Below are 15,720 nucleotides of genomic sequence, written 5' to 3'. Positions count from 1 at the left end.
AATGATTTATTTCATCTGATTATTTAAATCCAAAAAATCAAGTTTTGGAATTCTATAAATAGGAGGCCAATGCATTCATTTCAAGGGGAAAGAAAGAAGAAAAAGAGTTTACATCACACCAAAACCTTGAAGCCTCGAAACTCTAAAGCTCTCAAGCAAATCCCGAAGGATCAAGAAAACACTCTTCGTTCTTCGTCAAATCCTCCTTCAAAGGTCAAGCCCCAACGGCCCTTGAAGAACTTCCGCCGACTCAAGATCAAGCCCCGACGGCCCCTTGAAGAAAGTGTTCATCATCCGTTCGTCCTAAGATCAAGCCCCAACGGCCCTTTGGATCAACAACCTCAACAAATCCACACATCCAATCAGTCTTCAAGATTAGGCCCAAAAGCCCTTGAAGATCCGCTCATCCATCAACCCTCAAGATCAAGCCCCGACGGCCCTCTTGAAGAAATCCATACACTCAGTCTTCAAGATTAGGCCCAAAAGCCCTTGAAGATCCGCTCATCCATCAACCCTCAAGATCAAGCCTCGACGGCCCCCTTGAAGAAATCCATACACCCAGTCTTCAAGATCAAGCTCAAAAGCCCTCGAAGATCCGTTCATCAACTGTTCATCCCTAGATCAAGCCCTGACGGCTCTTTGGATCAACAGCTCATCCACAAACCTACACCCTACGAAGATAGAATCAGATGATCAAATTACAAAGAGATTGTAACCCCAAAATCATTAAAAAATATATTTTGTACACGGTATTCTTATTTCTTGTTTCAGGAATTTTTCGTGTTTACAATCATGCATGTAAGTCACATATCATACTAAATGGAATTGTAAATATAATGTTTGGCTACTAAAATACAAAGGGGTTTCTCTTCAAAATACTCTATAATTGATTTCGATCATAAACATAAAATTTCGTGAACCAATCAAGAAGTATTTTGAGGAGTAAACCCTCTTCGTTCTTTGAATAGTCAAAGTTAATTCCAAGTGTAAATATATCATCGAGAGAAAAATAAAAAACTAAATTGAATTGTGAAAAATATATTAGACCTGGGTGATTAGTTGTAGCTATTCTTTGTTTAAGAAGTAAATACACAAAATGCGAAAACTTAGGTGCTATTTTGCAATTTTTCTAAAACTTGTTTTCGAGTGGAAGGGGTAAAATAAGGAGCGGCAATAGCGTATCCTCGACTACTACAAAAACCCTAGAAAGACTTCAAAAGGGCAACAACCAAACGGCGGTCTGCTGATGAATTTGGCGGGTGAGAGTGAGAGAGTCGAGAGAGAGTGCGGGAAATCAATGGATAACGAAGAAGCAGATCAGAAAGTGCCAATTTTTATAGACATAAGGCGATATTACTGTGAATTCTGCGGCATCTGCCGCTCCAAAAAGGCTCTGATCGCTTCTCACATCCTCGATCACCACAAGGTTTCCATCCCCTTCTATTAAATTCTGCTTTTTATGATCGAATTATGAATTTTTACGAATTGGGTTTTTGAATTCGAGGGACTTACTGTTATGGGTTGATTTGAGTTTGCATTTTAATCGTAATTTGAAGTTTTGGGTTTTATTCGGATTGATTTTGTGAATTTTTATTTAGTTTTTGCTTTTTTCTTATATGTTGTAGGGTGAGATGGATATGGAAAAAGAGGCTGGTGGGGAAGGGGAAGGAGAGAAGATAAATTCCAATACTTGCGAAGAATGTGGTGCTACTTTCAAGAAACCTGCACATCTGAAGCAACATATGCAAAGCCATTCCCTTGAGGTATTTGTTTTCTGTTGAATTCAAAGTTGGTAGCTTTCATGTGTTTTCGTATTGGAAAAGTATGTAATTGGCTTATGAGTTTTGCACTGAAACCAGCTGATACGGATTAGTTTGTGATAGTTTCATATCAGCTGATTGTGTCTGTAGCTTTCCGTACTTTTTCGATGAAGTTTACGTCATGTTTGCAACAATTTAAGGTCGAAGTTTTGCAGGAATCAATATCTTTAAGAACTTTCTTTTGGATAGCGTGAAGCATTGGATCCCACACAAAGAACTCCAAAATGCAAGAGGTTTCGGACTTGAATGGACCAGTACCAGGTGGGAGACCTCCTGTGAAGCTCCATCAAGTGAGCCTCAATCACGTACCGTTCAGTTTGAGGTTTGAATGCTTGAACACGTGTAGCTTGTTTGTGAATTTGCTTTAGCTTATTCTTCACTTTTTGTATGAAGTTTTTGTTATGTTTGCATCAATTGAAATTAGAAATTTGGCAGGAATCGACATTTTAATGAAGTATTCGTTGGACAGAGTGAAGCATTGGATCCCACCCAAAGAACTCCAAAATGCGAGAGAGCTTTGACTTGAGTGGACCAGTAACAGGTGGGAGACCTCCTGTGAAGCTCCATCAAGCGAGCCTCAATCACGTAATTTAAGATTTGAATTCGTGTCATGTGGGAATTGTGGTTATGGTTTATGAATTTATGTTAGCTTATTCTGTACAGAGGCCATACGTTTGTTCAGTGGGTGATTGCCATTCCAGCTTTAGAAGAAAGGACCACTTAAATCGCCATCTTCTTCAGCACCAAGGGAAACTCTTTAAGTGTCCAATTGAGAACTGTAATCGTGGATTTGTTTGCCAAGGTAACATGAGCAGGCATGTTAAAGAACTTCATAATGATGATGGCACTTATGTAGGAAGAGGTCAGAAACAGCATGTGTGCCAGGAAATTGGTTGTGGAAAGGTGTTCCAATTTGCTTCGAAACTGCGGAAGCATGAGAATTCTTATGGTAGCTTTAATATCTAAATTCTAAATTCTTCTTTATGTTTTCTGTGGTATGTTTGCAAACTCTAAATGATATCCTTCATTTCTGTAGTTCATCTGGATTCAGTAGAGGCATTCTGCTCCGAACCAGGTTGTATGCAATATTTTACCAACGAGCAATGCTTTAAGGCCCATATCTTGTCCTCCCACCAACATGTTACGTGCGAGATATGTGGTTCCAAGAAGCTGAAAAGGAATATCAAAAGGCATCTGCTCGCCCATAAAGGGGGAGTGCCTGCAGTTGAGAGAATTAAATGCAGCTATAATGGTTGTCTTCAAACATTTTCAACTGTAAGTTGCGGACTTTGAATGGTTGCATTATTTTGGTACAAAAAATCATTGTTCGGCATTCTGTGTTGCCATGGTTAGTTTTTAATTATTTGCTTTTTTGGTTTTGGCTGTGCATTTGCAGAAATCAAATCTCACTCAACATGTCAAGGCTGTACACCTCGAAGATAAACCTTTTGTATGCAGCTTTTCGGGTTGTGGCATGAGATTTGCATACAAACATGTAAGAGATAACCATGAGAAGACTGGACGCCATGTATATGCCTATGTGAGTTTCGTAATTGGATAATTCAATACCCTCCATAGGTTGGATTTTCGGATAAGCATCTTTCCAGGAACATGCTACTTATGGATTCATATGTGGAACATTGTTGATTTGATTTGCAGGGGGATTTTGTAGAGGCTGATGAGCAATTCCAGTCAAGGCCAAGGGGTGGCTGTAAGAGGAAGTGCCCCTCAGTGGAAATGCTCTTACGAAAACGGGTGACTCCTCCAGATCAGTTGGGCCTAGAGCCTGAGTACCTCTCGTGGTTGCTTGAACAAGACGCGGAGGATGGGAATCGAGTCATGGCGTTCTAGTTAAAATTACCGCACACGTCAGTACTAACTTATGAGAGTGAGCTTTAGGAAGTAGGAATCTCTCAACACTAGATACGGATGTTGGATGGTGTAATGAATCTCAACACTATAAATATATATATATATATATATATATATATATATAGCATTTTTGTATTCAACCAAATCTTGGTAAATAACCATGGAGAGAATTGCGCTATGCTTCGCACTTTTAGATTGTTCACCAGTGCTGTTACTGTTAGATTGAATTCGTCCAACAAGCGATATATCAGAGTACTGCCATTTACCTCACATTTTAGGTTCCCTCTCCAGGGCAGCAGTCACATCCTTTACAGATGCACTACGTCGTGCCATCCTTGTTTTGAGCACGATATTGTTTTTGTCGCCCCTTTTCTCTGCTTCTCGATTGTCCTTCATACTTCCTCCGGCTGTTGATGTAGGCACGCAGTAAACATGACCTTTCCCTGACGTTTTTGCCGAGCTTGCCCATCGGCCATTAGTTTCCATTTGGACAGCATGTTGTCTCCTCCGACAGCAGCTCGGAGAGCAGCATTTGCTGCTGCTCTCGTCCTCATCATTTGTTCATCTTCCTCTTTGTTTGCCTATAATATCAAGCACTAAATTAACAAGATGGCTGCTCATATACCATACTACTCTCTCCCATTTCGAAGTTTCTATGATGGCTGCAATGTAATGTTTTTTTTCTTTTCTTGACAAACAATAAATAATCTAAACTACAGAGAGGAGAATTCAAACTTGGGTGCAAAGCAAGAGCATAATGGTATAGAGCCAACCTAGCTAAGGCTAAGTCTACATTATATATACATACACTCTTAAAACATATGTAAAATTTACGTAATATCTCCTATGTTTCTGTTTCCTGATTTGGCATGGATTGGTCTTTTTTTTAAATTTTAAAAAAAAAAAAAAAAAAAAAAAAGATTGAAAACTCTGTTTCTTTTTTTTTTTTTTTTTTTTTTTTTTTGGGTAAAGAAAAACTGTTTCTTGATTTGGCGTCGATTTGGTCTAGTTTTTCCTTTGTCAACTAGGAACTTATAGCTTTTCCCTTGTCAATTAGTACTTACGCTTATATTAATTTCCTACTACAATCAGGATTCGGTATATATATTAGTCGAAGTGAAGAATTGTTGCATTCTCATATCAACTTTTGCTTAACATCAATCGAAATTCGGGATCGTTCTTGCTCTGAAAGATACTTGGGATTCAAGTAATCTTATTACTGGAATGGGTTGTGCGAGTAGCAGAGTCGTGTCCTCAGTCTCACGAGTAGAATCTGAGGTGATTACTGAGAAATCGAACAACAGTCTGAGTGTGGACAGTGGAACTGAAGCGGTTCTTGTTGGTGGGGATAAGGCTCAGAGACCTCCGAGTTTGCTTTATAATATTCTACCGAAGCAATGGCGTGGTGAGCAGGTGGCGGCCGGGTGGCCACACTGGCTCGTGGAGGCATGCGGGGAGGCACTCAATGGGTGGATTCCGCAGAGCGCAGACACGTTTGAAAAAGTTGAGAAGATCGGTGGCGGAACTTATGGTAATGTGTACAAAGCTAGAGATACGGTGACGGGAAAAATTGTTGCCCTAAAGAAAGTTAGGTTTGATGTTAAGCAGCCCGGGAGCCTTAAATATATGGCTAGGGAAATTGTAATTTTGCGGCAACTGGATCATCCCAATGTGATCAAGCTGGAAGGTCTGATCATGTCGAGGATGTCGGCATGTAGTTTGTACTTGGTGTTTGAGTACATGGAGCATGATCTAGCCGGACTTGCCGCAATGCCGGAAATTAAATTTACTGAAGCTCAAATAAAATGTTACATGCACCAACTACTATCTGCGCTCGAGTACTGCCACAGGCGCGGCGTGCTTCACCGCGACATTAAAGGAGCAAATATTTTGATAGACAACAGAGGAGTACTTAAGATTGCTGATTTCGGAATGGCTACATTTTTTGATCGGTGGTCAAAACAGCGTCGTTCCATGACGAATATGGTGGTCACGCTGTGGTATCGACCTCCCGAGCTGCTTCTAGGGGCTACAAATTACGGGGAGGGGGTGGACCTTTGGAGTGCGGGTTGCATCTTAGCGGAGTTATTAGCTAGGAAACCTATCTTGCCTGGCAAGACAGAGGGGAATCAACTACATAAGATATACAAATTATGTGGTACACCTTCAGATGAATACTGGAAATCAGCAAAGTTGCAGTATGTGAATCGATATTATAGATGGCCGGTGCCTCGCGAAAGACGCATAAGAACGGAGTTCAAAGATTTTCCGGCATCATCGTTGCCGCTTATTGAAACTCTTCTCGCATTCGATCCAGAGGAAAGGCAGACCGCCACGGCTGCATTGAGCAGTGAGTTTTTCATGACAGCGCCTTTTGCTTGTGAGCCTTGTGGCCTCCCACAGTATCCCCCAGCCAAACAAATCGATGCTGAACGCCGGTACCACGAGGCCGCTCTACTTAGACTTAACGGTAGAGTTGAGCCGGCCGATGCTGCTGCAAAGAAAACTTGCACATTTCGACGTACTCCAGCTAGTGCTAGCATGCCGGATCTAGATCAATGGCAAAAAATTTGATTCCGGATTGACCTAGTTGTAGGAGTAATTTTTCAATGTAACTGAAAGTAAAAGAGATGGTGGACTTCCAACATTAACGGCTACATAACAATCGTAAATGTTCAATATTACAGATGTTTGCAACGCATCTACATTTTAAGGCAATATTTTTAGTGAGATAACACCCGGAAGGCAAGCTATTGCGCTTGCAGGAATTATAATAGTGGTGGACAGTATTTTAGAAGGAGAATCATACGTAACGCTTTTCTTTCTTAGTCACAAAAAAGGGTTCACGGTTGAGTTAGTATTATAATATATAGATTTAATTAAATATTTGTTTCTTTTCAAAGCAATGAAAAATTGTTTAAGTTACATTTCCGACCTTTCTAACATGAAATGGTGTAAAATTTGGCATCAACCATTAATAATATATAATATGTCAAAGTAGTTATGTAATTATAATTATTGTCAAATGATTTTTCACTAACGCCTTTAAAATATTATTTTCTAAAATTCAAATATGTTGGTCATAAAGATTATTCTACTCTCATCTTGTATTTACTTGGATACGATAACGAAAAGATCGCAAGTTTGAATTTATAGAATGAGTGTTTTCACTACCACTCCTTTTGCTCCTACAATAATTAGAAAAATGCATGGATTGGACTAAAATCTTTTGGAACCTTGGATAAAGGTTTCGACGAATGAATCCAAGAAAGTTTGACATGAAAGACTAAGAATGCGACGGCACGCAAGCATCCAATACCATGGGATAAGATATCGTTCTACTACTACTTATTATTGGAGCCGTTAACAAAGAAATATCAGGTATTGCATATGATATGCACTTGATATATATAAACTGACTAAAATCTTAGCCTTACAAAACTCATCTCTTTCAGATATCCATATTATCGTCTAGAGAAAAGAAGAAGAATGAAAGGAGGCAATAAAAAATAAAAATTGAGAGCTCTGTGAGGCGCCACCACCTGCACTTGTCAAGATCAATCTTGCCTATACGTATTTCTCAAGTAATTTTACCAATGAGTACTTAGTACTATTTTGATGAAAATGGATACATTTATGCGCGTGTATATATATATATATATATATATATATATATGTTTTTGATGGGTACTTTGATTGTTCAGAAATTAGAGAAACACTAATTAATAAAGATAAAAGTATAACACATGCATCCATCATATTATTCATATAAAAAACACGTACACCTGAATTAAGCACACGGAGGCAATATTTCCTTATACCTATTTGTTTATACAACTACCATATAGTAGGACTAATTAATTAAGATGCTAATCGGAAGGATGTATCACCAAACTTTCTTGCAGACTTTAATTAATTAAGTAGACTGATCATGCACTGATGTGGGAGAGAAAGAAGCCACTGAGTTATTATTGCTAGGCATGGACTTTGATCGCTTCATCCAAGTCGATGACTGGGACCGGTGAAAACGGCACCGGAAAGAGCCTTGATGTGTCGTTGGTGAGCACAGACATCGGCCTTTTGGTGAAGTAAATGATGCAGCTTCTGCGTTGTCACCATGTTTTGGAGAAACTGAGACTTTCAGACCATTGCCATGGGAAGCCATGTTTTGATAGAGAATAGTGATACTAACTAAGGAAGAGTTTATATGGAAACTTATTGCCAGACTGGCTTTATATATAGGAGAAAAATTATAAGGGAAAAAAAGTTTTATCCTCGAAGAGTGTGAGGTCTGAAGTGATCAAGTAAGGCAATCAAGTTGTACCCTTTGATTCCTACCTTTGTCTCCTAGTAACCAAATTAAAAATATTTAATTATTAACATCACGTATCACTGTAACAAGTTTACCGACATTATTAGTAAATAACTAGAAAATTAGATGTAATTCGGATATAAGGTTATGACATATATTAACTAATGGTCTAATACAGAAAATCCAAGTGGATAAATTAATTTGTTTGTTGTTGCTAACCTATATCTGTACTTTTCACGAAATTAGTAAACTCTAAAGTCTTAGTTATTATGCTAATCTGGTCTAAAGGTTGAAAAAGGGTGACTAAAAACAGATGAGGAGTCATTATGTGAACTTCTGAAAAAATTAATTATGTATTAGATAAGAGAGTAGGATAATCCACCCACTTAAGAGTTTTAAGCTTTTTCAAACTCTTCATATAATAACTTTTAACCAGTGTAAAAGGCAATATTGTTTTAAAAGAAAAAAGTGAAAGGCAAATCATGAAATATTTACTTGCTTGGAACGAGAAATAAAATATTTTGATTCTATATTTTTTTTATGATCTCTAATACATGGTTAGGAGAATTATTTTAATTTTGTCTCCCGAGTATACTAATACATACAGAATAAAAGAAACACATGGCAAATTAATCAATCATGGAGGAATAATTGATCTCATCCCAATGCTTTTTCTCTCATACTTAGCTATTTCTAACTTCTCGATTCATGACTTCTGTCATTAGAAATAAAGTTGATATCGATATCGAAGAAGACTTGAAGATAAAAAAGGGTGATGTTGAGATCACTAAGGTGAGTGGCTATGGCTAGTGGTTACACGAAGATGAGGTTTCCATGTGGAAGGTATTATAAACTATATGCAATGTGGCTGATTGTCCACGTTCGGAGTAGATTTTGATTAGTCTGCTATTTTTACACCAGATCATGCATGGTCCATGTGGTCTCCCTAACCCTAAGTCAAAAAGATCTGGCCACTCACATTGTTGCTAAAGCCTAAAGGTAATTGTCATCTTCTGGTCATATATTTATATGTGTATATATATATATATATGTGTGTGTGTGTGTATGTATATATATGTGTATGTGTGTGTTTATATGTATATATTATCTTAGCCAAGCATGACATGAACCCATATGGAAGATATGGGTTGTTCATGACTACTTGATATGTATTCCTGTTGTTTTCGAATTAGCTAGCCCACGCTGCATAGCAACAAATTACAGGACCACAGTATCCATGTTCAATGTGTAGAAATTGAAATTGGCAATTTGTTTGTTGCAAGCTTGTTTTAGTTTCTATCATGTATGACTTTTCTGCATCTCTTAGTTGAGAGAAAGCAAAAAAGCAAAAACAAGTTCTCAATGCTTGCTAAATCGAAAAGAAGTTTCAGAGAATCTCCAATAATCCAAACGAAATTGGAACTAATATCTGATTCGGATACTTTTTTAGATTTGCATTGGAATGCTTGTTTCCGATGTCATCCAACCGAAAATACCCTATCTGTAATCATTAAAATATTCATTGCAATCAAGTTATCAAACATTGCGAGTTAAAATAAAAATGCGGGATAGTCTATATTAAAGCAAGAATGCTTGTTAGTAATAATTTGCTTATGCAAGAAGATGATCTTAATATAAAACCATTTTTCAAATATGTAATATTTAATTTGGCGTACATCTTTGAAATCAAACTCAAACATATTAGGCTATGAGCTGTCTCATACTACTGCAATTTCAACTAGATTTCACACGGTTATATATATTCGTATTATTTTGTATGAAATACATCATTACAAACCTTTATTTAGTTTTTATTTTATTAATATTTGAAATTTGAGGTGATGCCTAATGGCTCGTTTGGAAGTGCTTTTAAAATGACTGAAAACGTTTTTAAAAAATATTTTTGAGTTTTAAAAGCACTTGAAATGCTTCTTCTTGCAAAAAACATTAGTTATGTGCTTCTTACAGGAAATAGTTCAAATGCTTTTTAGATGGCACTTAAAGTACTTTTTCAATATTCATTTGCATTTCTACTAAAGACGAGTACCAACAAAAGTCTTTTCAACCATTTCAAAATCACTTTTAAACAAGCCCTGTCACCTTTCCCGGTCCAATCCCCGCGAGTTTCATTTCGTTAGATGATAGGGACAACCTTTTTAAGTTATCAAGATAGCGTATGAAATTCAACAATACAAGTCGGCTGGCCTGTTACTCGTATAAACTTAATTTAAGAGGCAATTAGTATACTGTATTTTGGTTTGATTATAAAAATGTATCTACCTAAATGAAAAATATCCCTTTATATCTCTGTCTCTTTTAAAAATGCAATTTTTCTTGTTATTCAAATGGTTTAGAGAAAATTACTTCTAAACTTGAGTTTTTCCTTGAGATTGTTTGCATGTAGATATAAAAGAATTGAATATTTGATTTTGAGTTTGATAAGGTGGGAGTTCAATAATCTAAAAGTCTGTTTGATAATCATTTTGTTTTTAATTTTCATCGCAAATATTGCTTACGGATATCACAAACACAAAAAAGTGCGATTTAAAAATAAAAAAATGAAATGGTTATTAGCAGACTAAAACTTTAAATACAGCCCGAAATTCGATTATCGATATCTGAAAGGCATGTCGTACGGGTTAAGAAAACTTGGAAAAGTGCAAAAACTTTGATGATTCCCGAGTTTTCCTTCTTCATCTGGCTGGATCCACCATGCACTGAAAGTAACAAGCTAAATAAAAATGGAAAAGAAAGAAAACAAGAGAAGTGAAGAACATGGAAGAAACATACCAAAAAAACAGGCAGCTAGAAAACAACTACCAGTCAACGAACAAACTACCAGTCAGTTGGAAATGATATTTCCACTACAAATCTTCCTCCTTCCAGGACTTTTACCTAGTGATCAAAGGCCAATCTAGTGCTTCAAACATCCCCTGGAACTGGAAATAGTAAAACGGGTGCTGGTAGTTAGCAATTCTCGTGTATCTGATCTTCTGGTTTTCTTCTTTCTCTCGGGGCCTCATAAGTGCCTTTGCTAAGTTCTCGCTTCCAAACCAGGAAATCTTTATCTCTTTTGTTCCTGTGTTTCTCTGAATTTTTGAGAAAAAAGCTGGAAGTACTTTTAATCGAGGTACATGGCGAGATCTGGCAGTAAGAATATACAAGCCAAGCTGGTGGGTATGTCTTCCTTTTTATATATATTTCCTTTTTTCTTTTATTCACTTAATTAGTTGTGCATTATCTAATTAGCTATTGCTAATTACTATTATCTTTGTAGTAATTTTGTTAGATTAAATGAGTTTTGATATAATTATACTTTTTAAGCTTAGTTGATTCTGATTAACTTGATGAGCACCGTCCACGATGATATATGATTTTAGAGTTTGATTGTAGCGATGGTTCCTGAATTATAATTTAAGCTGCATTTTTGTCTTTAAATTCGAATATTACATTCGTAGTTCTCAACTAGGACTCTCGCAGATTGTAATTCGTAGTTCTCAAACTAAGACTCGCGGATTGTAATTAACGGGAGTTTGACTCCTAGCTACATATAAAATTAAGTTTTCTGAGTTTGATTCCTAGCTAAACTGGTGTGAGTTTAATCGTTGCAAGAGCCATACTTTATAGGAATCAAACTCCTTAGACGCATATGTTGCATTCGAGTATTAGATTGTTGAGATCGTTACAATTTTTAAGTAAATATAATTTCACATTGAAAATCAGCAAAGAGGAGAGTGCATTTTGGTAAATTGATTAACTTGGTTCTTATGATTATTTCCAGGTACTTCTTGGGGACATGGGAACTGGGAAAACAAGTTTGGTACTGAGATTTGTGACTGGAAAATTTTTGGAGTACCAGGTTTCACTTCGGATCAAATATTTAATTTGTTTGTACATAAATGTAGAATACTAGAATATTTGTTCGTGGATTTTGATTAATATAAGTACTGTAAAAATTGCAGGAATCAACAATTGGAGCAGCTTTCTTCACTCAGGTTCTGTCACTAAATGAAGCTACTATCAAATTCGATATATGGGACACCGCCGGCCAGGAAAGGTACCACAGCCTGGCTCCTATGTACTACCGCGGCGCTGCTGCAGCTGTCGTGATGTATGATATCACAAGCATGGTATGGGAACTATCTGGAATTCTTTCGATGCATGCATTTGTTATGCCTTGAACAATGACTGCTAATGAGCTTAATGTGCTTACTGATTAGCAACAGAAAGATTTGTATTAGGCATTTATAACCTGTAGAACGTCAGATAATACTTTTGTGGCTCGTTTGGTGCCTAGGATTGGGTTGGATTGTCATCTGTCGAAAGATTTAATAACACTTTGGCAGCGACCTCTTTTGTTCAATCTGCGTTGTTTTTTGGCTGCAGGAGTCATTTGTCCGAGCAAAAAAGTGGGTTCAAGAATTGCAACGACAAGGTAAATGCAAGACAGTTTTTGTACTTCTGATTAGTTCTCGGATGGATTCGAGTGAAGTTTGATATTGTTCAAACTGCAAACTAACTTAAATTTGTTGAAAATGTTGTTTTGATATCAGCAAATCCTACATTAATAATGTTCTTGGCTGGTAACAAGGCTGACTTGGAAGAGAAGAGAAAAGTAGGGTCTGAGGTATTCACTCTTCACCAGGACACATTTCATATAATGTAATTTCTCGATTCTTCATTTTTTTCTCATGTAATTTATATTTTTGAATTTATTTTTGGCTGCAGGAAGCTGAGCAATATGCTAAGGAACATGGCTTGGTTTTTCTTGAAACATCTGCAAAAACTGCACAGAATGTCAATGAGCTCTTTTATGAAATAGGTACGAACTTATCACCCTTTTAAAATGTTTTCCTTTTCCGATATAAGCGATATTCTACTTTAAACTAATCTAAATTATGGGATAAGGATTCAAACTCGGACGCATAGAGGGAGCATATACCCTCTAATTAACTAATGTGGCTACGCACACGTCTCCCATCCTATCAGGTCATTAGCAAATATTTTTGAAATGTGCTTATGAGAACTAGTCTTTTTGCAGCAAAAAAAGTGGCCAAAGCTAGCCCTTCTCGTCAAGCTGGGATAAAATTACACATCAGATCACAGCAACCCAGCAGGAGAGTGTTTTGTTGCACTTGAGTCTTGATGATTTCGGTATGCATTTTTCGTTCGCTGTGTCTTGACTCAATTTTGTTCACTGTGTTTTATTTTCTCGTTAAATTCGATGATTTGAAAGCTGGTAAACTTCTTTTAACAGGATTACGAACAAATTCAAGGACGTGGTTCAACAAGATGGAGAAACTAACACAAACTGTAGCTCCACCAGAGATGAAGGTCCATCTGCAAGCTCTGCCAACCGGTTACAAATATGAATTTCCTTAGTATATGTTGTACAAATTATAAGAATTATTTCATTTTGTTAATTGATGTTAGAGAGTGATTGTGGAACATAATAATAATGAGAAGCAAAATGTCACGTGTAAAAACGTGTCATGGCTGCCAATAAAACAATCAACTCTTTCTTAGTGTAACTTGTATGATCAATAACATTTCGCGCCCAAAAGTTGAAAACTAACCTACCTGTATATGCCCGTCCGACGAGATGTACTCGTGCCCCTAGTAAAAGGGCAGTTGTTCCTACAACTCTCATCAACACATTACGAGAAGTGTAGGAACCATTGTCCAAAAACTTGATTGTAGATATGTTTCTTTCGAGTGCGGAGGAGAGAGAGGCATACTATAAGGGGGACAGCGAAGCTCCTCTTATTGTTAGCTTGTTCATTAGTGCACAGTGGAAACATAAGGTTGATTGTAATTGTTCTATTATTTCGTTTTATACATCTCTCGTTAAATGATTGGTTACGTAATAAGATAAATAAAGATGAAGATATAGTGATATTAAAAGGTTTACACTCAAAAATTTGTCCACAAACGTGATGTCCGACAAAGCTATCTCATTTACTGAAATTACTAGATGATTATGACCAATTTGTTTGTGCTTCTGTTAGTCAATGCTTTTAAACCTTTTCCCCTAAAATTATAGGACCTTGGTCCTTGGCCATTGGCCTTTTCCCCTTAAATTATAGGACCTTGGTCCTTGGTCATGGTGGTCCTATCCCACGGTACCCTTGGAAGTCAGGTATTTTTAAGTACATGTTGACAGAGTTTGGGGCCAAATTGGCATCCAAAGCCTAAAACCCTTCAAAATTTGAGGTTGTCGTTGTACTTTACATTGAGACAACTTGTTTTGATATTATTAAAAAAAAAAAAAAAATTAAGGTTCAATCATAAAACTCAATTGGCAATATAGGAAGTAACTCAATCTCTTATAAATTCTTGCAAGGTTTGTCCCTTCACCGATGTGAGGACTCTTTTATCTTCACATTCTCACACGCCCCCTCACGTGTAGTAGAATTTCAAGTCAAACACGTGAACAACACAAATTGAATCATGTGGAGTAGATGTGGTTGTTGGCTGCATACTAAACCTACCTGCTCTGATATTATGAAGAAAAAAAAAAATTAAGGTATTACCCAAAAATCAATTAGTAATATATAGAATAACTCAATCATTATAAAGATGCGCAAAGTTTATTCTTTACTCAACAGTTCCACCAAACAATTGCAATGTTCAATCAATTGTCACAACATTTAGATTTTTTATGATTCCTCCTCATCCTAATTTAAGTTTCTTTGTCCACCTTTTCCTTTTTTGTTATTAGTGCATCTCCAGTAATGGAGCATAAGAGCAACATCTCGCCGAAACTGCTACAACAATTTAAGAAACAAATCAATGGATAGAAACCAAAGACTCTCTCTCTCACACACTCTCCTCTCTCTCTCTCTCTCTCTCTCTCTCTCTCTCTCTCTCGTCCTTACCAAAGTGGACAAAGACCTCCCATTGCAGCAGGTGACAGTTTCTGTTTATTTAAGTCTTCAAATGCATGGTTTTCTCAATTCGAGGCCCCTAAAAAACAGAGACTTTTTTTTTTTTTCTATTTTTAATTTTTTGTGTCTTTGTTTAATTTTTGTTACATTTCACGTGCACACCCCATCCAATTTCTCACAATCCCAAGCGAAAATAAACGTTAAATATGTTGTAAAATGCGATGAAACTGCTTTTCCGAAAACTAGTACAAAAGCAGGTGAAAACAAAAAAAAAGCACTTCTAGCTCACTGCTTCTGCAGTTTGGGAAGTAAGGCAAGAAAAAGAGAGAGAAGTTCCCGGTTGGCAACTTGGCATGGCTTGGCTTGGACGAGCCATGGCCAACGCATGCAGTGAAAAGCTGATTGTAGTACTCTGTTTTTCCTGCTAACTTTTACCCTTCCCATTTATCATAAACTGAATTATCAACGATATTATTGTAAGAATATCTTAAATCAATCACAAAAAATTATCCGTTTTATTTGTCACATTTAGCATTGTATGATTAGTTTGAGTCCGCCACGATAAAAGAAACATACATACATACAACCCTCGTGATATCACTTTAGCGTCCATAGACAATAATATAGTGCTATATGTTGTAAGTTTCTTACAAAGCATTGTATTATTTAGTTAGGGACGCAAGAGTAGCGTCTTAGGGGTGCATGTAAATGTCTCTTGCCACAAGAGGAAAACTTAGATAGGAGTATGGGCCACTTCATTTGTGGGGCTTTCTCACAAATAAAATCTCCATGGAATTTACTGTCGTCATAGTCGCATCCCGGAAAGTTA

The 15,720-nt window shown here is 36.9% G+C and overlaps 3 protein-coding genes across 4 annotated transcripts; all 3 read left to right on the top strand.

The window, feature by feature from the left end:
• The first annotated feature begins 1,180 nt into the window (after window positions 1-1,180).
• On the top strand, window positions 1,181-3,964 carry LOC137748294 (transcription factor IIIA-like). The gene is made up of 6 exons (XM_068488425.1): window positions 1,181-1,426; window positions 1,626-1,763; window positions 2,484-2,769; window positions 2,857-3,095; window positions 3,217-3,360; window positions 3,480-3,964. Exons 1-6 carry the CDS (start codon window positions 1,247-1,249, stop codon window positions 3,669-3,671), a joined length of 1,179 nt encoding a protein of 392 aa, XP_068344526.1. The 5' UTR covers window positions 1,181-1,246; the 3' UTR covers window positions 3,672-3,964.
• Window positions 3,965-4,916: 952 nt separating this feature from the next.
• LOC137746932 (probable serine/threonine-protein kinase At1g54610) lies at window positions 4,917-6,738 on the top strand. Its single transcript, XM_068486942.1, has one exon. It carries the CDS (start codon window positions 4,917-4,919, stop codon window positions 6,264-6,266), a length of 1,350 nt encoding a protein of 449 aa, XP_068343043.1. The 3' UTR covers window positions 6,267-6,738.
• A 4,059-nt stretch (window positions 6,739-10,797) lies between these two features.
• On the top strand, window positions 10,798-13,531 carry LOC137747632 (ras-related protein Rab5-like). 2 transcript variants are annotated; one of them, XM_068487775.1, is made up of 8 exons: window positions 10,798-11,181; window positions 11,786-11,863; window positions 11,967-12,134; window positions 12,391-12,439; window positions 12,558-12,631; window positions 12,733-12,826; window positions 13,046-13,158; window positions 13,262-13,531. In XM_068487775.1, exons 2-7 carry the CDS (start codon window positions 11,801-11,803, stop codon window positions 13,141-13,143), a joined length of 546 nt encoding a protein of 181 aa, XP_068343876.1. In that variant the 5' UTR covers window positions 10,798-11,181; window positions 11,786-11,800; the 3' UTR covers window positions 13,144-13,158; window positions 13,262-13,531. The 2 variants fall into 2 exon arrangements, with proteins under 2 accessions (XP_068343876.1, XP_068343875.1); XM_068487774.1 differs by having other exon boundaries at window positions 10,802-11,177.
• Window positions 13,532-15,720: the final 2,189 nt, after the last annotated feature.

The sequence above is a fragment of the Pyrus communis genome, chromosome 10, assembly GCF_963583255.1.
Source record: "Pyrus communis chromosome 10, drPyrComm1.1, whole genome shotgun sequence".
Classification (NCBI taxonomy): domain Eukaryota; kingdom Viridiplantae; phylum Streptophyta; class Magnoliopsida; order Rosales; family Rosaceae; genus Pyrus; species Pyrus communis.
This window is presented reverse-complemented; position numbering and strand designations above follow the sequence as displayed.

Excerpts from the sequence above, each read along its gene's own strand:
- LOC137747632 (XM_068487774.1), top strand. The coding sequence starts at position 11,139 with ATGGCGAGATCTGGCAGTAAGAATATACAAGCCAAGCTG. Across the intron at positions 12,135-12,390 it reads TGTATGATATCACAAGCATG|GAGTCATTTGTCCGAGCAAA; the intron begins GTATGGGAACTA and ends TTTTGGCTGCAG. Across the intron at positions 12,827-13,045 it reads TGAGCTCTTTTATGAAATAG|CAAAAAAAGTGGCCAAAGCT; the intron begins GTACGAACTTAT and ends GTCTTTTTGCAG.
- LOC137746932 (XM_068486942.1), top strand. The coding sequence starts at position 4,917 with ATGGGTTGTGCGAGTAGCAGAGTCGTGTCCTCAGTCTCACGAGTAGAA.
- LOC137748294 (XM_068488425.1), top strand. The coding sequence starts at position 1,247 with ATGAATTTGGCGGGTGAGAGTGAGAGAGTCGAGAGAGAGTGCGGGAAA. Across the intron at positions 1,427-1,625 it reads ACATCCTCGATCACCACAAG|GGTGAGATGGATATGGAAAA; the intron begins GTTTCCATCCCC and ends TATATGTTGTAG. Across the intron at positions 3,361-3,479 it reads GACGCCATGTATATGCCTAT|GGGGATTTTGTAGAGGCTGA; the intron begins GTGAGTTTCGTA and ends TTTGATTTGCAG.